General features: G+C 39.2%; 1 protein-coding gene across 6 annotated transcripts; it reads left to right on the forward strand.

The window, feature by feature from the left end:
• Positions 1-81: 81 nt before the first annotated feature.
• RCOR3 (REST corepressor 3) lies at positions 82-27,403 on the forward strand. Of its 6 annotated transcripts, none has more exons than XM_055725448.1 (12): positions 83-364; positions 924-980; positions 6,993-7,070; positions 8,622-8,674; positions 10,388-10,549; positions 10,909-11,033; positions 12,533-12,629; positions 15,306-15,524; positions 17,184-17,261; positions 18,034-18,091; positions 23,252-23,493; positions 23,923-27,403. In XM_055725448.1, exons 1-12 carry the CDS (start codon positions 223-225, stop codon positions 24,265-24,267), a joined length of 1,656 nt encoding a protein of 551 aa, XP_055581423.1. In that variant the 5' UTR covers positions 83-222; the 3' UTR covers positions 24,268-27,403. The 6 variants fall into 6 exon arrangements, with proteins under 6 accessions (XP_055581425.1, XP_055581423.1, XP_055581426.1 ...); XM_055725449.1 differs by having other exon boundaries at positions 84-364; positions 12,533-12,611; XM_055725450.1 differs by lacking the exon at positions 23,252-23,493 and having other exon boundaries at positions 82-364.
• The last annotated feature ends 499 nt before the right edge of the window (positions 27,404-27,902 follow it).

Below are 27,902 nucleotides of genomic sequence, written 5' to 3' on the forward strand. Positions count from 1 at the left end.
ATCCGGCCGGGCCGGCGCGGAGGGATTCCCGGGGGCTGCGCGGCGCCGGGGGAGGGGGAGCGCGGGAAGGCGGGGGGCGGTGTGAGGGGGGAGGAGGTGCCGGCGCCGCGGCGGCCCGAGGGGGGGGCGGGGAGGGGGCAACATGGCGGCTCCGTATTAACTTCCCCCCCTCAGCAGCCCGCGCTGCCGCCGCTCTCCCCCGCTCCCCCCCCAAGCCCTGACATGCCGGGCATGATGGAGAAGGGAGCGGAGCTCCTGGGGGGCAAGAGCCGGGCAGCCCCCAACGGCACCAAGAGCAGCAGCCCCTCCAACGGGCACTACTCGGAGCCGGAGAGCGGCGGCGGTGACAGTGGTGACGAGCACGGTGCGAGCTCTGGGGCCGGCCCCGGGCCGCCCCGCCAGCGGGGGGAGGGGGGTGGCGGAGGCGGCGGGAGGGGCGCTGAGCCGAGCCGCGCCGCCTCCCGCTTCCCCGCGCCGGTGTCGGGGCCGCCGCCGCTGCCGTTCCTCCGCCGCGCGTACTGCGGCGGGCCGGGCCGGGCCGCCCTGTGTGTGGGGCGCGGGGGAGGAGGGGGGGGGCGGGAGCGCGCGGCGCGGCCCCGCGGCTGCCGGGCGGCCCCGCGGTGCTTAACGATGGGGAGTGTCTCCCGGGAGCCGCCGCCGCCGCCGTCCCCATTGTTCCGCTGAAATAAACTCCCCCTTCCGCCTCCGGCCCCCTCCCCGGCGGCCGTCGGGGCTTAATCCGCGGCGGCGGCGGGCGGGGTGGCGGGGGGGGGGAGGTGGCTTATTCCGCACGGCCGCGGCGAGGCGGCGGGGGCTCCCGGGCGGCGCGTCCGCCAGCCCGCCCGCCACACGGCGGTAGCCTGGGACGGCGCCCGCCCGGGGACACCCGAGCCGTTAATTTCTCTCCCCCCTTTACGTTGCAGATGTAGGAATGAGGGTCGGAGCGGAATACCAGGCGCGCATTCCTGACTTCGAGCCCGGTAAATCGCTTCTCGGCTGCAACCTGACATCTTGCCGCCACCGTTCCCGAGGCGGGAGGGCTGGGCTGGGGGCCGGGGGGCTCGGCACGGCGCTCTCCCGGCGGCAGCCGCGGGGCTGGATTTATTTTGCTTTTGAGCCTTTGTGTCGGCGATCCGGTGGCGGCGGCGGGAGGCTGGCAGGGGCAGCATCAGCTCCGGGCGCCTGCGGGCGGGGGGGCACCGCGCCGGGAAATTCTCACTTCATTATCAGCCCTGCTATGTGTATTCGGCGGGAGGCGACGAGGCAGAAAAAGCTTGAATGCTTTTTAGGGTTGGTTGGGTGGTTTGGTTTTTGTTGTGGGGTTTGTTTTTTTTTTTTTTCTTTCCTTAAACCGTACCGCATATCATGTCTATTAAAAAGGTGATTTAAAAATCTGTGTCGGGGGGTGATGGGTGTTGTGGGGCAGGGGTGGGAAGTGATGCGCCCTGCCGGAAGCAGAGCAGCCCTGGCTGCGTGCTGGAGGCGCTGGGTGGGAGATGCGCTTGGTGGGAAACTCCTGCCCCTGGTTTTGTGTGCTGTAGTAGCCTCGCTAGCCCCGCTGTTGCAGGCTGAGCTGCTCTCCACCGCCCTTCTCACCCCCACCATCACCCCCCAGCCCCGCCCCGGGGAATACGGGGTGGGCTTGCATAGCCCGGCACCCGGTTTTAGCAAGTTAATTGCTAGAATGCTCTTTTGCATTGCTACACTGAGCAGTGCGACCGTAGGAGCGTTTGTCAGTTTTGCTGTAGTGGCCAGATGAAGCCTATCTACTTTCCTGTTCTCCAAACAGGCTCCATTGGTGTCAGATGATTTCCTACCGGAAGAGGATTGGGCCAGAGCTTCTCACATAGTGCCTCCTAAAGCTGGAGCGAGCCCCGCTTGATGGGCGCAAGTCCCCACAGGCCAAAGAAAAGGCCGGGGGAAAGAAAGGGGGAGGGTGGGATTAAATGGATGCATGATCTTGGCATAAGGGAATGCCTTTCCCCTAGGAAGGAGCGTGTAGTCTAAGTCTCTTTGTTAATAAGACTAACCATTTACACCCTTTATTTTCACATTACCTGCATAAAAATAAATAAAAATGATCATTTCTAACGTGCAGCCTGGGCTTGTTTTTCCTACAGGCCGCTTAAATTAGAAAAACACATAGTGTTTGCTTTTATTTTGATTAAAAAAACTCTTTGCCCCTTGTAGGACAACCGAGGCTCTGTGATTTCAATTTTGTGAACTATATATGCAATAGTACCATTGCATTTGTAACTACAGAACTAATCTTACACTTTCTTGTAACCAGACTTTTTAGAGCTCCTAAGTGTTCCTGAGGGTTTGGAATTCAACTGATGCTCCTTTCCCCAGTAACAGATTTGTATATACTTACCCCTTCATCAATTTCCTTAATGATCGAAATCTTTCTTTAATAAGTCTTGTATAAGAGGCATAATGTATAGTATTGTTCTTGTTAGTATGTGTATTTTGATTACTAGGGCAAGAAGATACTTTTTTTTTAACACCTAAGTCTTAGAAAATAATAAAAAAAAATCCATAAAGCATAAAAGTATAATACATGCTTACCATGTTAGCAGATTGGTTTTCTGAACAGATCTTAGCAAGATCTCATGCTTTTATCTTTGGGTTTTGGGTTTGGTTTTTTTTTTTGTTGGGGGGGGCTGGTCTGACGACTCTTGAGGCATCATTTCTTAGAGGTGAAAGTAATGCTGGACAAAAAGCTGTGCTCTTATAGCTAAACTTAGAATATTTTTTTTATTTTTTTTTTTTTAGCGAATGATGTAACGGTAACTCCATCATACTTACAGGTTTGCATGTATGGACATAGGCACTGTGTCCAATTAAGTAACTTTAATGCTGTTTCTTTTTGAAATTCTTTTAATGCTTTTTTTTTTTTTGAAGGGTTTACCAGGTATGTTAGAACGTGTGTTTATTTAACAGTACTTTGAGTGCTGGGGTTTTAACCCCCTTAAAACAAATAGGTGGGAGAAGGGGATGAATGATAGATGAAACTAGATGGAGGTCCAAGATACAAAGTCAACCCTCTGGTACACACATAGAATACCAAAATGAGTAGAATAAATACCAGTCCTTTGACCTCATCTAGCCCATGTTGAAAAATGTTCATGGGCAGTGCTCTGCAAGAATACATTGAGGAGCAAAACGTTCATGATGAAAGTTGTGATGGTAGTGAACGTTTTTCTTTAACCTGAGTTTGTGTATAAAATAAGAAATTTTTAAAGGAAAAGTACATGACTGTTTGTTGGTGTCTATTGGAAGAAGTGGATTGTGGTTGAAAGCAACAATTAGGAGTTGGTTTAAACGTGTTCTTACCCTGTCCTCCACCACCCCCTTTTTACAAGCAGACCTTCAGACAGAGCTGTAAGGGAAATAACATTTTTAATTGTCACTAGACAGATAAACTTTCTCACCGCAAAAAAAAAAAAAAATAATAAAATAAAAACCCTAAATTTCCTTACCTGATTTACAGAGTTAAAAAATCTCCTGCACTTCAGATTTTTGTTACTTCCTACTAGTTTTCCTACAGTACTTTATATTCTTGGGTGAAATTGTTTCTGCTTGCGCTTTCTGACCCAGCTATAGTTGTAGCAGGATATTACAAAGCTGGTATCCTTAGTTTGTGTGTTGTTTGTATTCTCTTGAATGTGTAGTGGAGGATGCCATCCCTGTAGATGCACCATATTCTGTCATCCTCACATGAGATAACTGCTAGAGAAGTTTTATTCTACTCGGATTTGGACTTCCCAAAGGTTTTAGTATGAATTTTGCCTACTTAATGCTGAAATACTTATTACTTTCTTCTCAGGGATGGGGAGTGCTGTCAGAAAGAATGTTTTATACCTTTAAAGGTCTTATGGAATCTATTTCTGTGTGTATTCTTATAACTTTCCTCGCACCAGTCTTCCTATATGAAAACAGGCTTTCTTCACTTTAAATTATTAAATGGCGTGGTGAAGTATATAAAATTTTCTATTCCATGCCATCTGTCCTCACATTCCCTGATTATTTTTTTTGTTTATTTTTACCTATTTATTTTTAAGATTTCCAGCCCTTTATTTTAGGCATTTAGTTGTTCTTCCTGTTAGCCTCTATGTTTCTGTTCCTACTCTCAAAGCTTAGTGTTAAGCAGATGATGGTAGTACTTCATATGCTGGAAGCAAATATACTTCTAAATTGTCATGCTGCCCCACAATGCCCTTATTAAGTGGTATATGCTTCCAGATTTTCATTTTATTCTCAGGACTCGCAGTTGTGTACAGAACAGCACCACCCACGTGTACCTAACTTCTAATGCTAAGATGAAATTTAGGAAGTGTCAGTTTGCTGCTACAGTTTCTCTGTTCTGGAAGCAGTGGAGAGTGCCTGTTGGTCATCTTCAGCTAGCCCTGTTTTCTAAGTGGTGTTCGCAGAGCAGTGCAGCAGCTGAAGCACAGAAACCTCTTCCCAAGTGGCTTGAATGTGGGGTTTGGACAGGGGGAGACTTGTTATATTTGAGACGTAGCTCATGGTCTTTTTCTTACTGGCTTACAACTCTGCTCTTCTAACATGCTTCAGTTAATGCGTTGCCTGGTATTTCCAGCCACTGTCCTTAATGAGAGTGGATCTTGCAGATAAAGATCATGTTGCCCTTGAGGTGCAACACAGCTTTTTTGGGGGAAGAGTGCTGCTCACGTGAATACTTGAGGCACAAAGGACAAGAAGCCATTATAAAGGTAGATCATGGTCCTGCATATGGAGATGGAGGGATCCCTGTACTGTAGCTATGGTCATCCTGTGCTGAGGATAGGATGTCTTCCTTTGAGCTACTTGTATGCATCCCACCCTTCCTTTGTCATCCTTGCCTGCCTTTTGGCAGTGTGAAGATGCCACCTGAAGGGAAACAGTTGTCTGATTCCTGCTGGGGAAGCAGCACTGCTTTGAAAAAGGGTCTTCTGGTGAGAGCTGCTTGTTAGCATGAGGGTGGCCCCTCAGTAGGGAAGTGTCACTGCATACATGATGGTGCAAATGATAGGACTCAGACTAAGTTTTTTCACTTCAGTACTTGAATACTCAATACTTGATAATATCCGTGACATCCACTGGTCTGCAGGTGTCTGTCTGTCTGAGGTATACTCAAGTTTAGACATTCCTTGCTCACAACCTGGGATTCTGATGCATTCTCTAGTGGTGCTGTTTTCACCTCATCTCTTAATTAAAGAGCGGAGTACAGAGTAGTGGTCATTTACTTGTGATAAAAACCTGAGTGGATGAGAGAAATGCTGTGCCTGTAACATGGTTGCATTACTTTTCATGAAATATTGCATTCCTAATGACTAAAAAAGACATCCTTTTTTTGTTCTAAAGTAGAATGTTATATTAAGGCATTTGTTCTTACATACCAGAACCATTTCAGAGTTTAGTACTGCCTGTGCCTTGAAACTGGTGCTTTATGAACATGTATGTACATTTTTGACTTGTTACAGAGGTCTTGGTGCTTTTAGGTTATCTGTCTTACACATAAAATTTTGGAGGAGGGATGAGTTTTTAGTTTCTGTAATTAATTGGTTTTCAAGTTCACAGTCATGTATCTAAAGATTGTAAAGATGATAGCAAATACAAAACACTGCCAACCACCAACCTAAAGAGGGAAGAGCAACAAAACATAGTACATAATTAGAAAGCAGCAAGTTGTTCTCTTTTTCCAAACATTGATTTGTTTTGCTTTGATTCCTTCAACAAGATGTAGAACCTAAATATAAAGTGTGGAAGCTTAAAATGGAGTGAAAAGTTATTTGTTCCACTGAATAAAAAATTCTGTCCTCCAAGAAGGATGCAAGAAAAGCTCCTCTGAGGGTGATTCCTCAAGGAATTCATACTGACATGAGCATAAATGCTACAATTGCTGAGCCATGTCTTAGCAAAATAAACTGTTGTAAACAAATAGATTGTAAGAAGCTTTACGTAGTAGCATGCATTTGTAAAATATTAATGAAAAGTAACTATCAGTTAATGTTTTTCCAGTATTGTAGAATTTCCTTTTACATTGTTTTTAAAAATCAAAGGCTGATTTTAGTGCTTTGCACAAAGTTGCATCAGTGTTGCTCTGTCCTGAACAGTTTAGACAGCTTAGGTAACTTGGACTGCTCCCCTTGCTACATTGAGGTGGAGGTGAGGTACCAATGAACGAACCAAAACAAAAAAAAAGATTACTTTTACACCTAGTTACTTTCTACAGCTACACAGTTTGGTTGGCTGTGAATATCAAAAATTACATGGCTATGAAAATCAGAACTAGAGAGGGAGGTGAACAGAATTGTTTCTGGCATAGTTGTTAGTACAGTCCCTTGTTGAAAGCATCAGGGATGGTGACTGTGTTCCACCCTCTATCTCTGTTTTGTGGAAGCCTAACTTAAGACAGTAGGTCCTGATACTACTATAATAGCCATAAATGTTAGAGTACTAATAGATAAACATAACTTCTGGAGAACTGTTCCAGCACAAGTACCTTTAAATTTTGTACCCATGTCAACTTTAGCAATGTGCTTTAGTGCTCCAATTGTGGTAATCAGGATCCTGTCTCACTATAGAATCGTAGAATGGTTTGGGTTGGAAGGTATATGAAGACCATTTAGTTCCAACCCCTCCACCACAGGCAGCGACAACCTCCACTAGACCAGGTTGCTCAAAGCCCCGTCCAGCCTGGCCTTGAGCGCTTCCAGGGATGGGGCATCCACAGCTTCTCTGGGAAACATGTTACAGTGTTTCACCACCTTCATAGTTATGACTGAACCTCATAAGAGTAGCATTCAAATTCAGCTATTTGAAGTCTTACGGGAATAATATGGAATTAATGATTTTTTTTCCATTCCCTTAGTAGCAGGGCTGTATTCTTAATGTGGTTGAATTCTACGTACTGTGTGAGTTGTTCTGTGAATAGCTGTTGCCTAGATCATATTCATCAATACTGAGACTTACTCGTTTTCTTACAGGTGCCACAAAATACACTGATAAAGATAATGGAGGGATGCTTGTATGGTCTCCGTATCATAATATTCCAGATGCCAAGTGTAAGTTCTTCCCTGCTTTAGAATTTGGATGCTTAAATATAACTAAATAATTGTTTCTGATGTGCCTGTTTGCTCTTTATTTTACACACACTGAAACTGAAAATCAGTAAATTAAACACAAAACTTCTCATTACTTTTTTATTATTATTTAGAGAACGCTGGGGAAAGGCAAGATCACCTTCTCTTATAGTTAAGTCTTTGTTTCAAATCACATTGCCTGTGTTGTAGCATCATTGGTGTCTGTGAAACCTTTAGTTATTAATAGAAGAATAAAACATCTAAACATGAAGAACTTGCTGCTCTAAATTTCTAGGAGAAGAAGTTGCAGTGGATAAATTCAGAAAAGATGTGTTGAGGCCCAAATTAAGTGGAAATTATTACTGTTTCCTTATCAATAACTAAGCATTTTCTCCCTTCAGAAGTGACCTGAAATACAGGAGTCGTCTGACTAATGTGATCAGTTATCTGTTTAATCTAGTTTAAACCTGCGTGCTGCGCTAGAATTCCCCATATGTAATACAGGGGAGTAAACTTTGAGTATGCAGTCATGAGAACCTGGTTCTCAAGACAATTTCTACCCAATACCAGTAGTTAGAGGTTTGTGTCCCTCTGTTTGAAGGAGTATACCTTTTACTACTGCAGGACAGTTAGAAACACTCTACAGCTATGATTTTTAAACACTTTCTTCATTCCTTTAAAGTACAATTCACTCTTTGCTGCAACAGTTCATGGCAAGGACATCCCTAGTCCATTTGAATAATAAGGATATAATTATTTCCTGTTCTCAATCATGCTTCCTTTGAACTACATTTAGTTGCAACTTGATTGTGAACTATATAAGGTGAATGGGAAGAGTTTGTTTCTTTTAAAAAAAATAACCACTGAAGATCAAAACTGCAGAACAATTAGAAAATTATGGAAAGTGTTCCACTCAAAGCTGGCTCTAGTATTGTCAACTTATTTTAAAATGTTGTTGGTGAATTTGATGACCTAATCATTGAATTTTCATATTCTCTGTTGAAAACTCTCTGCATGCCATGGTTAAAATTACTGTTGGTCAGTGAAAACTGTATTAATATCAAGGATATGCATAATCATCGATCTAGGATCTCTTTACATTAATTTTTAACATGTTTGGGAATAAGAACAGTAGAAGTAGTTCAATTTAAAATTAACCCAGGTGCCTAGAGACTTTCCACAGTGTGTCTGTATTCTTAGGAGTGGGTTCCAAGAAGACATGGCCTTTCAATCACCAGATAGTCTCTGATTTAAATAACTATATGATGAGCCTCTATGGCTTTTTTGTAGTAAAAATGTGAAAGTAAGTATCTTTTTCACTGAAAATTAGCTTGTGTCAAAAGTTTATAAAATTAAATGTTGGATTAAAGACAGTAGGCTTGTTATTGATAAAGCTATGAATATATTTAATGTTTTGGGGGACCTGGTAAAGCATGGGAAGACTGTTTTTCCATGTTAGATGGCTAAATCTGTGTCAATTTACAGCAGAACTAAAAGTACTGAAGAATTAATTCTGATGTTACTTTGTTACAGTGGATGAATATATAGCAATAGCAAAGGAAAAACATGGATACAATGTGGAACAGGTAAGTGCTATAAAATTAGAGTGCTCATTTAAAGGACTTTTTTTTATATAAAAGTATAACACAACTCTTTTTTTTTTTCCCTTGGTTACCATTAATTAACGCTGTTTCTCTTCAGGCACGGCAGCAAACACTGCAGTTAAATGGATCTGCATACAGTTGTGGTCTGGATTCTCTGCAAAAGATTGAGCTCTTTGTTTTCATGACATGCTCAGCTTGTAATGTGCACTTTTGAAAGGTTTGGTATGTTTCTTGATACACTGGGCATGTCATGCAATTGTGTGTGTATATTTAGCTAAAGAATTTCTTAGGAAAGCAGCTTACAAATTTGATGTTTAATATTAGAATTCAAATATGGTGCAATTTTGAACCATTAATTGTGATAGGGTCCACACTGAAAAGGTTTCTGGCATATTTAAAAAAAAAAAAAAAGAAAGAAAAAAAGGCAGACCAACTTTGAGTGTTTTTTGCAGAGGCAGGAAAACAGAAAAGAATTTTATATTCAAGAGTAATGAGTTCACTTTTTTAATCTTTAGTCACCATCCCATAAAAAGTACAGGATAAAGCTTCGCTGGTCTGCACTTAGTTCTATTGCATTTTTCTTCGGAAATTAACCAATTTACATAAAAAGTTACCTATTGCAAAAAAATACTTGGTGTACAAGTCGAAACAAGTTGTATGATCAAATTTTGGAGGATGGAAGCTCATAATAGGAAGGACTTGCTAGTCAGCTGCTATCTGAAAAAGAGGCTACCAACTTTATGTCCAGAATGTCCAGAATACCTGCAGTTCAGTCATGTTTGTTTATGGCTTGGCTTTTGTTAGGGGAGAGAGGGAACTGAGGGATCTCAAAATTTTCAAAACAACTTTTGGTACAAAATATCTGTAGACTGTTCACAATTTAATAGAAATTATGTCTGCAAGAGGTGCTTGTCACTTGCCAGTTTAACAAGAAAAGAGGTTTGCCATGTCCACGTTGTTAGAAGATGTGAAAGCAGGGGTTTGGAGAGCTGATGAACAACTGGTGATCATGTCCGCACTGTGTGGTTGAAACTGAGTGGAATATGTTTCCCAATTCCCGTGCCAGACTTGGCATCAAATCTGTCATTGATTCTGTGGCAGAAAGTCTATAATCAGCATAAATTTTTTTAAGAATATCGAGAAATGAAATTATGTAAGAAAGTATATTTAAATTTCCATTCCTTACTAGGTGCACATGACATGGAAGTGGCCGTGCTGTTATTTGTGGATTGGAGAGTTGTAGAAAGACCACTTTCACTTTGAACTTTCAGACTTGCATTTTGGATGTTCCTCTGGCTGCTGAAAAGTATTTTTATTTTCTTTTTTGAGTGGGCTGGTATAAAGGCCTGAAGTCCTATAAGGAACTGTGTAGGTGAAACATGCTTGTAAAGGAAGAAAGCGGGTCAGATTGGAGCCTATCAGCCTAGTTCATGCTGCTTCAGAATGACTGCTGCCATGCCAACCTTAAATTGCCTAGCTTTCATACCTTTAATAAAGTACAGATGTGCCCACTCTTCATATAGTCTCCAAAGAGAATTTTGTAACCTATAGTACATAGCCAATAAAACTGTAAATACATTTTGAGAAGATTGTCAATTTTTATTTTAAATAAATTAATTTCTGGTTTTTAATTTAACTTGTCTCAACATTTTAGAAAGTTGACTAAATCCAAAAAGGAACTATTTCTTTTCAAAGGCTCTCGGCATGTTGTTCTGGCATAAACACAATATTGAGAAGTCCCTTGCGGATCTCCCTAACTTCACTCCTTTCCCTGATGAATGGACAGTTGAAGATAAAGTCCTATTTGAACAAGCATTTAGCTTCCACGGAAAGAGCTTTCACAGGATCCAGCAAATGGTAAAGTAATATTTAAATTAGAAGCATTAAACAGTTCAGATCTACTAAGAACAAAGGCTCCTGTTGGGGCTAAAATTTCATGTTGATTTTTGTGTAAGAGCTTCAGGAACAACTTTGAATGTAAGATTTATTTAATTTCATCATGTCTCTTGGACCTATAGCTTTTTCACTCTAATAAAAAAAGCCTCTCCTCCCACATTGCCCTTTGAAAAAATATGTATACAAAATACATCCCTCCTTTCCATCTCATCTATGCATTTAAAATATTTGGGTAAAGGTGGTTGTAAGTAGAGCAGAATTATAATCCTGGGTGGAATTTTAATTTTAAAAAGTATTAATATGTTAATGAATTCTTCTAGCTTCCAGACAAGACTATTGCAAGCCTTGTAAAATATTACTATTCTTGGAAAAAAACTCGCTCTAGGACAAGTTTGATGGATCGGCAAGCTCGAAAGCTAGCTAATAGAAATAATCAAGGTGACAGGTAAGTTTTATATTCTTAAGCTAACCATAGGCTGAAGTCTTTCTAGGTGGAGGTGTCAGAGTAATTTCCAGCCGTTATGTGTCAACGTTAACCATGGTTTTAGGTTTGAACATTGGTGGTGGTGGTCTCTGCTTTTAGCATGGGGTTTGGTACCTGCGCTTTAAGAACTATATCACTCCATTCATAACACACTTTAATGCTTTAGCAGGTAATGGTAAAAACAAGGGTTTAAAGAAACTTGCCTGGGAACGTGGTTTAGAAATAATGCTTTATCTGAAAAGTCTAACCCTATATGATTGTGTGGGGAGCAGTGTGTTTTGTGGGTGTGGGGGTTTTCTTTGTTTTTTGTTGTTTGGGATTTTTTTGGACTAGAATGAAATTAAAATTGAAAGCTCAACCACTGTAAAGAGCTGTAGCAATTGGAATGCCCAAGTACTGTTTTATAACAAAACTTTCTATGAAATCTTACTTAGGAGACTTAGAACCACTATCAGGAAAAAAGAATTAGAGCTTAAAATAGCTTTAAATTGTCTTGGATAAAGGGAATGACGTTTCCCCTAGTTACTATGAAATTAAAATTATATTGCACTGAGTATACTTGAGTATTAATTTGCACTTTTAAAAAGTGTTTTAATACGTTGAATGTATAAGTAACATAATCATGTTTATATTGGAAAGCGTGATTACACATCTACATAGAACTGCCTAACTAGAGCAAAAGGGTATATTTAATTATATGTTATTGAAAAGAACACCTGAAATCTAAAATTTGTCTGCTTACTTAGTGACCCTATAGCTGAAAATTACAGAAGAGAATCAATTTGCTTCTAACAAGCATTTTGGGGTGCTTTTTTAATAACTAGAAAATTTTTTGTGGGTTTTTACATACTTTTGTTCAGAAATTATATTGTGTGAATGACTGGATTGGACTCGACTAAGCTAACTTGTTTTTCAACCTTTTCTCTTTGATTTAATTGAGCAGATTTCATTCACTTCCCTCAAATTGCTAGATCTTGAGCACTTTGGTGAAAAAGCAGTACTGTGTTTTCCCATCTTATATTGTCCCCTTTTGCTCCCCACAGACTTCAACAAGGGTTTATTCATCCACCTGGTGCAGTGGTTTGAAAATTGATCTATTAAAACTAACGTGGCAGATGAAAGGTTATTTCTGGCCTTGGTATAGTTGACCTTGTAAGCGTTCATGCTGGCACAGGTAGTTGAATTTAAGAAAGGTGACACCAAATTTTTTGGCAGCAGTACCAGGACTACTTAAAGTCATTTTGAAACTACAGTTTAGGGTTGCTTGTTTATCATAATAATTAAATTTAATAAAGGAAATATGTTTCTAACAGCTCTCTTTTGAAAAATATAAATAACTTTGAGATGCCATATACTTAGAGGAGATATTTTAGATAAAGCTGTCTTACTCAGATACTTATTTATATCTGGAGTTAAAAAAAAATAGATAAAATGACCAGCTGCTTATAATCTGTCCTCAGTGATGATGATGTAGAAGAAGCTCATCCAATGGATGGAAATGATAGTGATTATGATCCCAAAAAAGAAGCCAAAAAGGAGGTAACAGATTGCTTAATGGTGAATGTCAGTTTGTTTGTTTTCCGTGAATGTGTTACTATGAAGAATATGACTTGTAGTAAAGAGGTTTAGCTTGCAGCCTGGCTGAAATCACAAGGCTTTTAGGTGATCAAGATCTTCACAACTTCTGACTGAAACAAAATTTTGTTGTATTTTTTTTGCCGTTCTGTGGGCATAATGCATCTCACTACTTTTATTATATCTTGAGAGATCCTCAAGTTTTGTAAGAGATGTATGCTGTCACTACCTGGTAAAACAACATTCCCCTTGCCTCTGTTTGTGAATGTGTTTACAGTTTTACAGGTTGTGAATTACTGAATCAAAATGTTTTCTTTGCATTTAAAATTAAATGACGTTTTTTCCAAGAATAACTTTTTTTGTTCTTTCACAGCCACAGTTGGGTTATGCATTTCAACTAATACATGGCTTTATTGAGACACTGTCTACTAATGTAGAGAAAAACATTTTTGTCTTCTCTAATCAGCACTTACTAATACCTTTACAGATAAGTGCTGTGTTTGGAGTATATTCAGGTTTTGCATTTTTGGGGGGTTCTTTTGGTAAATATTATTTATGAACAGGACTAGAAAAATACGGTTAAGTGTGTAAATGTTTGACTGTTTCCTTGATCAACTTAATGCATTTGTGATTTTTCTAAAATGGGATAGGTAATGTTTCTTGAGAATATGAGAGGAGAGGTAGTGCAAAACTTCAATGTTCCCATGAAGTGATATCTACAATTATTGGTAAAACTTCAGTTCTACCAAAAATGATATTGAGTAAGAGACTGATAGGTTCAGATTCCATTCTCAGCATTGCAGTGACCTTCAATGTATTGCTTAATCTAACTACCTCAGGGGAAAACCAAAAAGGATAATTATCATTACCCCACTTTGTGAAAGACTTTGAGATTTTAATTTTTTTTTTTTTAACATGCCAGGGTATGTTTTTTTGGAGCTTGACATGGCAGAAGGTCTAATAATGAACCTTTATTCTGCTGTGTAACAATGTTCATGCAATCTGTTGATTTGAGTTGCTGCCTAAAGCCACTTGTAAATAAGGGCTGTTTTGTTCAATTTACTTGGTTATTGTTTGAATCACTACACACAGTCCAGAATGAAGGTAGTGTGCTGATAGACTTCAGAAACAGGACAAATAATTTTGCAGTTTCTAATGAGCTGTTCGTATCTACATAAGATAATTTTGTGATCTAGTATTTCTAGTAGGATTTGTGTGCTTTCACTTCCTAAGCAAAATATAAACTGAGTAGGCTACTTGAATGCACAGAGCAATGGAGACTTTCTGTTACTAGATAAAACTAAAACAAGCCAAACACTTTAGCTTGGCAAGACAAAAGCTTGAGAGAATATTTTCACTTTAAATCCAGATTGGACAACTCCTATTTCATACTGAAAGAGCAATGCAGAACCAAAAAAACCAAATGGTGTAATTGGGCCAGAGGTAAACTTCACCTTAGTATTTTTTTTTTATGTCAGAGGTGTAAGGCTCTATATCAACTTTCCAAGGAAGAGCAAATATCTTAAATGCTTATAAGATGGCCTCTGTGAAGTCTGTGGACTGGATTAAGATGTTACGTTAGCTGGGAAGAGAATGTGACAGAAGGTCAAGCATAGTAGAGCAAAATGCTGTTTGCTGATCTGTATTAATGCTACAGAACATAATAATAATGGCTGCTGCAATATTTTTTTTCTCTGCTGTGATTAGATGACCACCTCCTCTTAACCTGCATGATGCCAGCAGGGAGGAGCAGTAGGGAGCTGCCTGAAGTAGCAAAAAGCCCAAATTCTATCTCTGTTCTGGTACTAAGCATTGCTTTGAATTGGAATATCCTTGCAGGGAAAGTAATTTTGCTTCTCTGCTCCTGGTCTGTAGGGAACCTACCTGGTTGCTCTATGGGAGTCACGTACATACAGACTAGCTGTTGTGCAGCAATGCTCATGGAAGACACAGCTGAAATTTTTAGGTGTCCAAACGTATCAAAACAGCAGTTACAAAGACTTCATTACTTCTCTGCTATCCCTTTCTACTTCAAAAAACAAACAACAAAGACTTAACATTTGCTAAATTACATGGATTTTTATGACTGTGAAAGTACATACATCCTCTCTTCCAAATCTCAAATCCCCTTGCAAAGCAAACAGCATTGTCACTTTCCATAGAGTGCTTGCAGCAGGGTGTCATCTTGCATTTTTGCCTGTCCTGGTCGACTGGCTCATTCTTCTCCCTTGATCTTCACCTGAACTCTTCATATCTGACCAACGATAAATGTGTAAATTCACTGATTGCTTGGTTTAAGTATGTAACATAGATACATTTTTTGCCTTCTGTGCACATTCAAGGTTCTGTCTTTCTGCCCTTTTTCACAGTATTCAGACTGTGATTTCTATAACATGTAGTGTATTTTCAGCCATGTTAAACAAAAAAGAAGTTTTGAAAACTGACCTTTCTAAGACTAAATGCAGGCTTGTCCAGCAAATGACTGGTGCGCTCCATCAGCTCATCTGCAAGACTTAGTTTAGATACGACATGCAGAGAAGGATGTTAGCTTAGGTTTTCTTTGTCAGAAATACGACGTTACAGTGCTATGTGATTCTTTAATAAAGTTGTATACAAGATACTGTTATTCTTTAATGATATATTTCTTGTAAATTAAAGGGCAATAATGAGCAGCCTGTTCAGACCAGCAAAATAGGTCTGGGTAGAAGAGAGTATCAGAGCTTGCAGCATCGCCACCATTCTCAGCGTTCCAAATGCCGTCCACCAAAAGGCATGTACCTGACCCAGGAAGATGTGATAGCTGTTTCCTGTAGTCCCAATGCAGCCAACACAATTCTTAGACAGCTGGATATGGAACTAATCTCATTAAAGCGACAGGTACCATGGGTTATTGGTCTTGTTTTGTTTTCATCTCAGATTGTTCTGATTGTAATGATTTTGAAGATTATCTATGAAGATTCTGAAACTTCTTTAATGTGAGTCTTACTAATTTTGTTCCACAGTTAGCAACAGAAATGCTGGACACTAGTTGGCTAGCTGTTCTTTGGTTTTGTTTGTTATGCTTGGGTGGTCTTGGGGATACCGTGAAACAAGATTACTTCATTAAAAAAAAAAAAAGGGCGGGGGGGGGGGGTGTAAGTATGGCATGGAAACAACGTTACAGATTGGGTACACGAGAAAACAGTTAATATGATAATTTTTTTTAACTTTGTTAAAAGTATATGTGTGACAAGAGAGACTAAGACCAATGTAGCAGAGGAAGTTACATTTGTTATGCTTAAAAGTGCAGCTGTTTTCCTGGATGCCCTTCCCCATATACCGTGAAAGTATGGGGGGCGGGGGAAATCATGGGACTAGTTATTTTTCTGTTTGAGTTGATGTGCTTTCTTACTAAATTTAGAAAAAACTTTGTAGTTTTCACCTTTAGAGGACAACTGCCTGTTTACTTTGCATGAAGAAGTTAACTTTTGGCACTTAAAGTTGAAACACAGAATTTATGCAGCTTCTGTAGGGGTACACCAGTATGTGCATGCTTGCTTTCTAGGAGCGATGGGGCTACAGAGTCTAAGGCTTATCTCCTGAAATTCCTGTCTCCTTATAGGCTGCTAAGAGCTGCCATGTTACAAAATCATGGAGTGAATAAAGGGTTTCATGGGGGTTTTGCTCCCTTGTATTCTTTTACAGGAGAGATATGCTTCTTTCTGTCACAGCAGGAGGCTGGGGCTAAATAGCATAGGTGGGTTTCACTCTTTAGCCTAAGTGTAGGTGAGTTACAGCCTTGAGGTTGTGTTTCTCTTTTTTTCTTGCAGTGATCTCAGAGATGCAGCCTTTGGAATCTCCCACTGAGTTGTCTGCTTTTGTGTCCATACTTAAGAACACTTGTAATAGCTGTGCACCGTAGTATGCAAAACTATTTTCTTACCTATGTTACTTTATGTGCATCACTGTCAGGTTCAAATGGTTAATAGATATGTATATGTTTGATTTGGAAGCTCTCTCCTTTTTATAGACTAAGACATTTTATTTAAATATTTCAAGTCATTTCAAGAATCACCTTTAAAGGAAGTCACGATGATCTAAGGTCAATAAAAAGCAGTCTGTCAGAAGGAACTAACTGGAAACATCTCATAAATCTTTACTACTTTTTTTAAGTGGTTTTTGGAGAAGGAAGAAGTTAATGTATACAGTACACCTCACTTAGATTTCTAAGAACCGAGTTCTGTGTCTAGAATATTCTGCATTCTTCTTCAAGAACATATGCATCGTTATCAAAACCTGCTTGTAATGTCCTGCTTTTAATATTCCTGCAGACAAAATGTTATTTTGAAAGGCTGGCTTAAATATTCTTCTCTCCGTAGTAAACTGTGCTGTATTTTATTTATTTATTTTAAAACAGTTAAAACTAGTGAAGCCTTAAACCATAATATTTCTCTTTCTAACTTAGGAGGTACACTTGTGGCAATCCTAGTGAAGATATATGTGTAAAGTGACCAACTTTCTTTGTGGAGCTGATTAACTTTGTTGTTTTTGACCAAGGTTCAAAATGCTAAGCAAGTAAACAGTGCACTTAAACAGAAAATGGAAGGCGGGATTGAAGAATTCAAACCTCCTGAGGTAAATCAGAAAAAATATTAGAACTTGTGGCCTTGCACTTAACTAGTGGGAAGCTGCAAAAACGTGTTTTGCTGCAGCATAGCGTTCACGTTTCAGCAGCAGCTTAAACGGGATCCATTGAATTACATGCAGGGGTGAGTTTGGCTTCTTTACAAGAAATTAGTGGTAGGCTTTTCTTATGGCAACTGTCTGAATAAAAAAGCAGAAAAAACTGAAATGTCATGCCTGTTCATGATAATAGGGAGCTGAAGCTGAGCCCTGATATATAGGGTTGTCTTCTCATTAGAAATAGATAATGTAGATTGCTAGCAGTAAAGTCTGTGTTCTGTGTGAAAACATGACTATATATACATTTGGGTATTTGAAGTGAATGATTTATTACTTTTTGCTTGTTTTAAAGGCTTGAATATGAAACATAACATGAATGCAAAACACTCCAGACACTTAAATCCCAGTAGTTTAGATAAATACAACTATAAACTCAGATTCTGTCTGCATAAAGATCATTAGCTTGTGCATAAGTTATGATATAGCTGATATTAAGAACTGCAATAAAACAGGGGAAAAACTTGTGATGTAGTTCTAAGCCCAAATCCTTAAATGCCGCTTCCTCTTTATGAAAGCAATCTCAAACCATACATTTATGGCTAAGCAAGAGATTTTTACCTATGTTACAAAACGTAGTGCAAGTAAAACACATTCAGATGCTCAGATATTTTGCAGCTATTTAAACATTTTAATGATCTTTGTGCCATTTTTCTAATTTTAATAGTCTAATCAGAAAATCAATGCCCGTTGGACCACAGAAGAGCAGCTTCTTGCAGTACAAGGTATGTTAATAGTAGTAGCAACTTGAAATCTGGTGCAAAGGACTTGGAGCGGTGCTCAGGGTTACGTTTGTATTTCCCTCTAATGAAAAGCTAAGCTTTTATCTGGTCTTACAAGAAAGTCACTGGGAAAACAGCAAAACTAGTAAGAATATTTAGGGCATTCATTCAAGCAACATGACTCGTCTTTCGGGTACCCATATTAAAACTCAAATAGGAAAGCTAAGCTGAGTTTAACAAATGTAATAATACCAAAAAGTCCCTTCAATCATCTTCTAAGTCACCTTGCATGAATTTCTCTGAAGTGTAAGACTGAAGTAGTAGTTGAAGTATTAAAATTTGAAGAAAACGCCTAAGACATCTCTCTGTATTCTTAAAGTAGGGAAAAGCAGAACTGCTTTACAGTTGCTTCTCTCTGTTCATGAGGGAATAGAAGAGCAGATGTCTATCCAGTGGAGGCCTTTTAAGAGTCTGAAGCTGAGTACTTGACTAAGTGTCTTACTAGAGAAGAAACATTTTCTCATAGGCTATTGATACACCTAATTTGCAGTGATTTTATTTATATGAAGGAAAACTGACTCTTGTCTGGCTTTAACATGGACTGCCTAATCAAGGAAAATGCAAGGGAAATGTCTGGAGAGTCTAACACTGTATTGAAGACACTGTATGTTGACTGACTTCTATGGATCTTTTTTTTTTTTTTTAAGTCTATATAATCAGCTCAGTTATACACATCTGCTTTATTTCTCTGTATTTTTCAGCTTTAAAATGAAAGACTGCATTTTAGTATAAAACCTTTAGTTGGATCAGGATATCAGTGTAAAGTTGTTGGGGGTGTGCCATACCTGGTAGTTATTAGCCAGATGACTGAACCTAAAGTTAGGTTTATTTTGAAGTGTGAATGGAAATTCTGAAGAGCATGGTGTGTCTGAAGTCATGCGTCTCTCATTACATGACTCAAATTGGGATTTGCATCTCCAAACTGTTTTCTGTCCTAAATTCATCCTGTCAGTATTGCTAACAAGCTCACTTTTTTTATTTGTTCCCAAATGCGACTGAAGGAGGTGCATATCTTTAATAGGGTAGTCAGTTAAGTAGAATGCTTGCTGAAGAAGTGGTGAAAATCCAGGTTCATTCTACCTGCCTTAGCATGAAAGGATTCAAACCAACTTGCATTTTCATAGTTTACTTATTGGAGCTCTTGCTAAGCATCAGTTTAGGAAGTGATAAGAATGCATTTAGCTTTTGTTAAGCTATGGCATTATGTGACCAACAAGGTAAATAAGAAAACTGGAGCACAGACAAAAGAGAATGAGGATTGGTAATGACTCTTTGGAGAGGAGTTCTAGTCTTCTGGACTCTTCTCTAGGGAATGTTTTGTGTTTTATAAAGGCAATCAGCTTCAGTACTTAAGGGGGTGGGATGAGAAATCAAGCCTTCTGGAATAAACCTGTTTTCACTGAATTGACATGTGCTTCTTATATGTATTGTTTCCTTTTTAGTCCTCTTCCTTTGCCACTGTATAAAATGGAGATGGGAGAGACCCCTAACGCCAGGAACAAAGTAGTAGTAGTATCCCTCCCTTATCTATTGCCCGGTAGTAGAGTCTCCCTCTTGGAGTGAGAGTGCTATAGGTATTAATCTCCCATCCCTCAGGCTAAGGACCCTGATCTCTTGCTTTGAAATAATTGTTTGAGGTGGTAGACTTATACATCAAGGAGCCATGCTGTCTTTTGCCCTGACTCTGATTTTAGAGGGAAGTCATCATTGTTTCTGTACTAAAAGCTAGCATAATGTGTGTTAGGCTTGAACCTGGAAGTTGACGTAAGCATGGGGACATTTAGTTTGTACATTTAAAATAGAGCTACTTCATCAAATGTATTTAAATATTTTGGCATGTGCTTTTAATAATTTTACAGAAATCATAAGCATTAAGCAGGTAGGTGGCAATTCTGTGATTTGTTCACTTGAATTCAGACATTAAGTCCAACTATTTAAATTCTAAAAATAATCTGTAGTAATATAAATTTGGTACTTTTTTTTCTAAACCCTTGTCATCTGTGGGCTAATCTCAAGAGATTGGCAGTAACTAAAGAGGAGGTAATGAAAAAAAAAAAAAGCCTTAAAATAAAGCTGAGTCTGTAACCTTAAAAGCAGTGTGGCTGTCTGCAGTGGGGTTATTGGGCTCAGGCTTATGATCTCTGAGCCGATCTTTTGCAGTATAATTTACCAGGTTACTGTTCAACTTTGTGTGAGTAGTTATTGAATGTTATGGGCCAGTTCATCACTTGAGGTGTTCTTAAGTTACAAACTTTATTTGTGTATAGAAATGATCATTTTTTTTCAAACTGAGATCTCAGCCATATGAGAACTATAATTGCAAAAATGTTTTAAGACTTGTTCAAAACAAAAATTTGAATTGAAAAGCAATGCATGACTTATATAGCATTGCAGTGGAAAACAGTTGGGACAACCAGGATCTAACTCTCTACGTAAGGTAGTCAGCAGAGCACTGTAGTCCCATCACAGGAAAACTGCAGCTCTCATAAGCCAGAGTTGCCGTTAACCATTTCTGCTTCATTGTGGTGCTGTATTATGTTGCTTTGGACCCAGGCTAATGTTTTGTGTACCTCGCAGTGTTTGCTGTGCTGCACAACATTAAGCAGCACAGAAGCGTCAAACTTGGATTTATGAGTTTCACTGAGTTAGATGTTCAAGATGTACCAGCACACGTTGTACTAGTGAGCATGCCCATGTTCGGAGCGCACCTTTGCAACTGGGCAAAGTTTTGAAGAGCTGGAAGGGTTCCCATGATCAAGGCTACTTTCAAACGAGCCAGGAGAAGGACATTCATACATGTGAAGCCATGCATTTGTCTTCTTTTGAGCTTCACTTTCAGCAAGCTAATAAAATTATTCTTAGTGAATAACAGATTAAACTCTTTAGAAATCATTTGGGTGGTGTTTAGCCCATAATTTGTATAAGGATATGTAAGTAATGTGTTTGAAAGGATGATGGGCTGGCATGAACTCTTACAGGTATGCCAGCACCTTATGCCTAGAACTTTGATAAAGTTGCATTGCACTCCCTCAGTTTCTGATGCAGCTTAAAAAGGTTTTACTGCATCAATGTGTAGAAGTCCTGAGGTCATGCTAGAGCAGTACTAAATAACACTGAAAAGAATCCAAAATCAGTAGCGCTGTATGTAGCTAAACTAAGGAAATTATATTTTCTTTTAGGTATTTCTTATACTTGGGCTCTCCGTTAAGGCAGCATACACTGTTTTCAAGCTGTTTGCTTGGAAATAGGCTTTAAGACCTTATGTCTGACAACTTTAGTGGAAGTTAGCCAACAGGCTCAGTGATTTTGCACATTAAGGGGAAGGAAGAAGTATAGACGGCATAGTAACCTAAAAGGCTGAAATCACTGAAAGTATGAATTAGGTTTTGAACAAAAATGTGCTTTGTTTTGCTGGGCACTTCATTCACTTGATTAATTGTACAGGATGTTAGATATGTTGCAGTGGACATTTAATGATAATTATAAATTCGTAAGGGTGGTGATGGTAGGGCAGTCAAAGAATATTGGAACACTGGAAGGAGTGCTCCAGGGGTGGACACAGCTTTTAAGGAGTACAGTTGATGCCTTGTACAACTGATAAAGCGCAGAGCCAAATCCCTGTCTTTGCTTTGCCTGGATACATGCCCTCCCACGTGGCTCTGCTAGGTCCCTTTGTTTTCTTTCCAAGGTTCTTGCAGTCAGGATGGTTGGATTCTTTTGTGTGCCCCAGAAAAGATCTTAAATAATGTAGCTGGATTCTTGACAGTTAAAACATCAGCTTCGGCTGCAGAAATTTTTACTGTCCTGGAGCTGAACTCCTCTTTTAAATTGCAGTGAGTGTACATTACTGCGTCAGAAGTGCCTATCGTCGAAGAAAGTAGAAAAGAGCAGAAAAAGCTGAAGGTTGTACTATTCACAATTAAGTTGAAAAGGAACGTAGCTTTCAAATTTGAAACAACTCTCACTTTCTGAATCCTTTGCTTCACTTTCAGAAGCTGAGTTTTCTGTTTACTCAGTCTGGAATAAAACTCTTACTTCTTTTAGTCTCCAAACTTTTGGACACTTGTGATTAAAAATATACTTTGTGCAGTTAAAGGCTGTGTTCTAGGATGCTGGAGAGTTTGACGATTTTTTTCTTAAGCAGAAGAGAGGAGGAACTAGACACATACCCTAAATGCAACTGAGAGAAAAATCAATAATCTTTACGTTATAATTCCAATTTTAGGTTTAAAACTATGGAATGTTGTACACAAGAGGTTTTGTTTGTGTTACATGCAAACGTAGTTTTGGAACTTCAAAAAATGCAGGTTGGGATCTTCTTGCGGAATGCTTGTAAACAAAAGCAACCCACTGACTTTAATATGAAAATTAATGAAAAGAATGATACAAAGATCTTCTGTCATGCATCTTGCTGGAGGATTTGATTCTGGAGCTTGTGCTGGGCTGTCTTATAAACAGAGACCAATAGCTTATATTTACTTACTTTGCCTAAGATGGTTGTCCCAAAACCACGGGTTCTTCTACGGAGCTGAAAAGGTGAATGAAAGCTTTAAAAAGACTTTGTCAGGTCAATGCTTGCCAGTTGTAGCCTCGGTAGAGCATGTCACAAGTGCAGGAATGAGCAGTATATTATGACTTGTAGCTGGCATGGAGGGAACCTATAGAAGCTGTCAGCGTTTGTCATTTGACATTTCTAGTGTTACATCCTGTTAATAGCTATACACACATGCTTGGTCACCCTCCCTCTACCATCTTGAACTTTTCTTGGGCTTCTGTCCTTACTGCAAGTACACTGAAGGATTTACTTTATTTGTCAGAGGCAAGATCTCTGTGGTTTTAGGTTGGGAGGCTTGGTGAATAAGCCAGGATCTGTAAGAAGAGCGGGTAATGACCTTTTAATAAAGTTCGTGATTTGTATGTTGATAGCTGTGCAATTAAAATTTATTTTGTTTTAATGGAAATTGAGGCCTTCTGCTAATTGAGAAGTCCTCCTGATTAGTCAGTCCTTGGTTTGCAGGTCCCATAGGTTCTCTCTATAAATACATCACACGTAGCTGTGTCTGACTGATTCTTCACAGCTATGTTATTTACTTTGCTTTCCAGGTGTCCGAAAATATGGTAAAGATTTTCAAGCTATTGCAGATGTAATTGGCAACAAGACTGTTGGCCAAGTGAAGAACTTCTTTGTAAACTACAGGCGTCGGTTTAACTTAGAGGAGGTATTGCAGGAATGGGAAGCGGAACAAGGAACCCTGGCTTCTAATGGTGATGCTTCTGCTTTAGGGGAGGACACAAAAAATACTTCTAATGTGCCATCAGGAAAGAGCACTGATGAAGAAGATGAGGTGTGTTTTGTGTACCAGAAATAAGTAAGCATGGGTTGAGGAACAGCATTTTATTTAGTGATATAATATAAGGTTAACTGGTGTGGAGTGGCAAACCGCATTCTAAAGAATGATGATGAGCTTGCATAGAACTTCAGCCAATGTCGTTAACCAGCTGGGAGCAGGACTGCACCTTTCATAGTGACAATCACGTTACTGTTTTATTGTTAAAATACAGTTCTTGTTCTAGAAGAAGACTCTTGCTTCGTAAATATTTTTAGTTCTGCTGTCTATAATATTTTGGTTGGTGATTTCTTTTCAGTAACTTCTCAGTTTTTTGGTTTTGTTTTTTAAATGCTGTTTCCTGTGTAGTGGACAGTGGCAGCCCAACTGCGTCTTGTTCTGGCTGGGATGGCTGTTCACGCGGTCTTGTCTTTGTCCTTTGTGCAGGCACAAAGCACTCCGGCCACTCAGTGTTTAGGCCCTTCACCTCCAGCACAGGCATCTGCTCCGGCACCTACCGCTCCCATGGCAACTTTAAATCAGCCACCCCCGTTACTTCGTCCAGCGCTTCCTGCTGCTCCTGCTCTCCATCGTCAGCCTCCACCGCTTCAACAGCAGGCGCGATTTATTCAGCCAAGGCCGACTCTAAATCAGCCTCCCCCGCCACTCATCCGCCCAGCTAATTCCATGCCTCCTCGTCTAAACCCAAGGCCAGCGTTAACCACGGTCAGCGGCCAGCAGCCACCCTCGCTTATTGGAATTCAGACAGAATCTCAGTCCACTCTGCACTGAAGAAATAAAGCAGAATTATGCTAACTCCTACATCTGAAAAATTTTATCAATGTACTTTTTTTTTTTCTTTTTTTTTTTTCCCCCTCCCAAATAACGAAGGGGAGAAAAGAGCAAGCCTTCACAAGTATCAGACCAGTTTTACAGAGGAGCAAGCTAATAACTAGAAACGGAACCACACAAATGACCACCTGTGTAAAAATATTTTTATGTCGAAGACTTGTACAGCAGAACAATGCCTACAATACAGCGCTCCTCTATGTGAATAACTGTTGAAGGAAGCTAACTTCTTAAATGAATAAATGTTCAACACACCAAGATTTTGTTTAACTGATTTTTACTCTATTTATTTTATTACAGTTCTTTGTAGTCAAGCATCTAACTACAGGAAGTAGTCTGGCAAATCTAAGAATAGATAATGTTCTAGGAGACTTAAATGTAGCGTTGGGTTTTTTGTGTGTGTGAATTATTTTATTTTTGTTTACCTTTTAGTGCAAAAGAATAATGGCCTTAGGTTCAGAATTTTTGGCCCTGTTTAGATAACAGTAGGCGCATTTCACGCACTTGTAAAATGTAGGTGTTTCTTCTCTTCATGTTTTTCCCAGAACACTTTTTTCTTTGTCTAAAAAGGTACTGTCTTATTGTGTACTGCTCTGAACGAATGTTCTGAAGATTCAAGTGAGCTGTTGTACCAAACTTACTAAATCTCACGCGTGTTCTACTCATAGAAGTAAACGGAAAACAGGAGTACAGTTTCCTGCTGCAATATCTCTTGTGGGCTGGGGTGGAGAGAGAGGCAGAAACTTTTACCACGCAGGGGGGTGACAGGAGAGAGGAACCGTATAGCAAGAACCATTAATTTAATTTGTTATTCCACTAATCCTTCTAATTTAAGTACAGTAGAATTTCATTCCTCTGAGAGTGGCTGTCTGCAGTTCGTGTATGTTAGATCGTTGATATCTTGCCTAAGAATTCATGAGGGAAGTATAGAGGCTGATGATGGCAGCCAAATATTGTGGCAGTGGAGTTACCTGCTGCCAGCCCAGTCTTACTGTTAAATTGTTAGCTCTGACTTCTGCAATTTCAGGCAGAGTTGATTAGCTGGGTTAAGACTATTGTGGGGGTGTTTTGTTTTGTTTTATTGGCTAAGTAAAATCTGTATTTGGGTATTATTGCTTCCAAATTTTAGGAGATTGAAAGATTTTCTTTTCACTGCATTTTTGTCTGAAACCTTGATTTATGCCCAGCAGTGTTTTGGAGGTGTTTTGTTTGTTTATTTGTTTTTAGTTTTATTTGAAAATTAAAAAGTAGATGCCTCTACCCTCCAAGTAAACCAGACTGCAAATTTGAGTAGCACTCTTTGAAACAGTGTGATCTGAATCGAACTATTGAAAAGTATTTCATTCTTGACTATGTAGTAACATTCATGTTGACTGCCATACTATTTAGAAAGTTATTTTTGCTTATAGTTGAAATTGTGTTTAGAAAATCCTTTTAAATCTATTCTGTTATTAACTAGATTTGCCCTTGACTAAAATGGAACTTTATTTGAAAATGGAATGTGCTCTCCCTATGCCTTTTAACAGATAAATTGGATGGTTCAATGATCGGTTTAGCAACTGGCTAAGGTCTTTTTTATGTGCAACGGGAAGTTCTTATAGCATCAGGTCCTATTTAATTTGTAAATCTAGTGTTAAAGTTTGATAGTTGTGGCCTGGATTGCAGTTAAGGTGTCAGCTTTTATGGTTTAGTTCTTCATTTAAAAATCTTTTCAGATCAAACTTGAGAGATGTTCTTTCTGAACAGCTTCGCTGGTGTGCTGAGGTTTTGTACAAAAGATCCTTTTACAAATTTTCTTTTGCATCGGAGTAGATGCTTAGCCACTATGTGAGTATCAGATGACCTCTCATCTAAGAAAAGCAGCATTGTAAAACAAGCACTGAGGAATTCGTGGTCACTGAAACTTGTGTTCTGGGAGTCATAAGTGTCCCCTCACCAGCTACACACAAATCTGGCTGGTCTCCAGATCTTAAAACCAATATGAAACCAATCCGGTACATTTTGACATCCTAAGTATCTCAATTTAATTGTTAACAATGATAAGATACATCTTCAGGATTTCTTTTTTTCTTTTTGTTTTGCTTTTTGTTTTTGTTTTTTTTTTTTAGCACTTGAGTCTCCCAGGTGTGTGTATTGTACCTTTGCTAATTTTTGTCTTGTCTCTTGTCGATAGACTTCAGTATGCAGAATGTTGGGTGTTGCGGTACAGTTGGCCACCACCAACTGCTATAAAACTGTTGAGTACATTGTAATTCCGTTTAATCTTGTTTAAATATTCTATAACTGGGCAAAGGTGCTGTATTTGAAGGGGGGAGGGAGGGTCAGAGATAGGTAGTATTTCTTAATTTACATACACTGTAGCACACAGTAGGGAACTCCTAGCATTTGTAGTACTAAATAAGTATGTACATAGCAAAATGTCTTTATTGTGTGCTTTGCAGAATATGTGCATACAGTTTGCACGTCCTGTTTTGGGGGGTAGGGTTTGTTTTAAGCAGTGTTTGCCTGGAGAGTGATATGCTTGCTGCTTAATCAAAGGATTAAAGTTTCAAAGAAATCTGTGTCTTCTATTTTTATGTACCTTGTAATGGTCTAATATGTTAGGGCCCTTATACTGTGATTCTCTTCTAAATTCATTTATATTTTTTTAAGAATTAGAAATAAAATTATACAATGGTGTTGATTTCAGTGGGGAATTCTTTTGCCATATCTAGTCTCCTGTTTTGTAATGTAGTAATGAACTCTGACTTCAAGGTTGGCTTAATTTTGTCACTTTAAAAAATGTAAAATGTTTGCACACTAAAGTTTGGCAGAGAACGTGTATCCTACATTGTTCAAAGCTAATGTAACTCTACAGCTTTTTGTACAGTTTATTTTAGTTAATAAAGCAAAACGGTACTAAAAAATGACAGATTTTACAAATGCAAGGCATAATCTGAATGACATGTCTTCTAGGAACAACACTTGCAAATTATGGATGTACAAGAACTATCAGATTTAATTGTTGCACTTTAAATCAGAATGGGTATGAAGTTAAGCAGGTATTTCTGCATTAATAAAACAATCACTAAACATTGCACATCATAGTAAAGCAGTTTAATTTTCTTACAGCTGACTGTGAGCAAAAGGAATTAGTTACCTCTGTCCCTAGGTTTTCTTTGTTCTTTATGTTGTTGGGATTTTTCTTATATCATACAGTGTTTATTGTGGAAACTTTGCAGTTCATAGAAAACGGAACACAAACCAGTAGCTTACGTATGTCGGAATTTGTTTATGAGTAGATGAGAAGTGCAGTGTTCAGGGAAGAGTTGAGGATGAAGGTTGCTAGAACTGTGTTGTACCTCTTGCTAGCGAAAGAAAAGAATAGACTGAAGTTACAGCTGATGCTAGGCAGAAATGTGGTTGTCAGGTGAAAGCAAAGCCAGGGCAAAAGAAATATCTTGAAATTGTTTGCTTAGAGGTGCATTTCAAAGTGCAAAGGAAGCTGCAGAGGAGTTAGCAGCTGTCACGGCCACAGTGCAAAATGGCGCACTGTAAGTTGTGCTGAGTATGACTTGGTAGTTTTAATAAATGTGGTG

Source organism: Falco cherrug, chromosome 13, assembly GCF_023634085.1.
Source record: "Falco cherrug isolate bFalChe1 chromosome 13, bFalChe1.pri, whole genome shotgun sequence".
NCBI lineage: Eukaryota > Metazoa > Chordata > Aves > Falconiformes > Falconidae > Falco > Falco cherrug.

What these genes read in the sequence shown, in the direction of transcription:
- RCOR3 (XM_055725448.1), top strand. Translation starts at nt 223, where the DNA reads ATGCCGGGCATGATGGAGAAGGGAGCGGAGCTCCTGGGGGGCAAGAGC. An exon ending in TAATCTCATTAAAGCGACAG is followed by an intron (nt 15,525 to 17,183) that starts GTACCATGGGTT and finishes TTTTTGACCAAG; the next exon opens with GTTCAAAATGCTAAGCAAGT. An exon ending in GCAGCTTCTTGCAGTACAAG is followed by an intron (nt 18,092 to 23,251) that starts GTATGTTAATAG and finishes TTTGCTTTCCAG; the next exon opens with GTGTCCGAAAATATGGTAAA.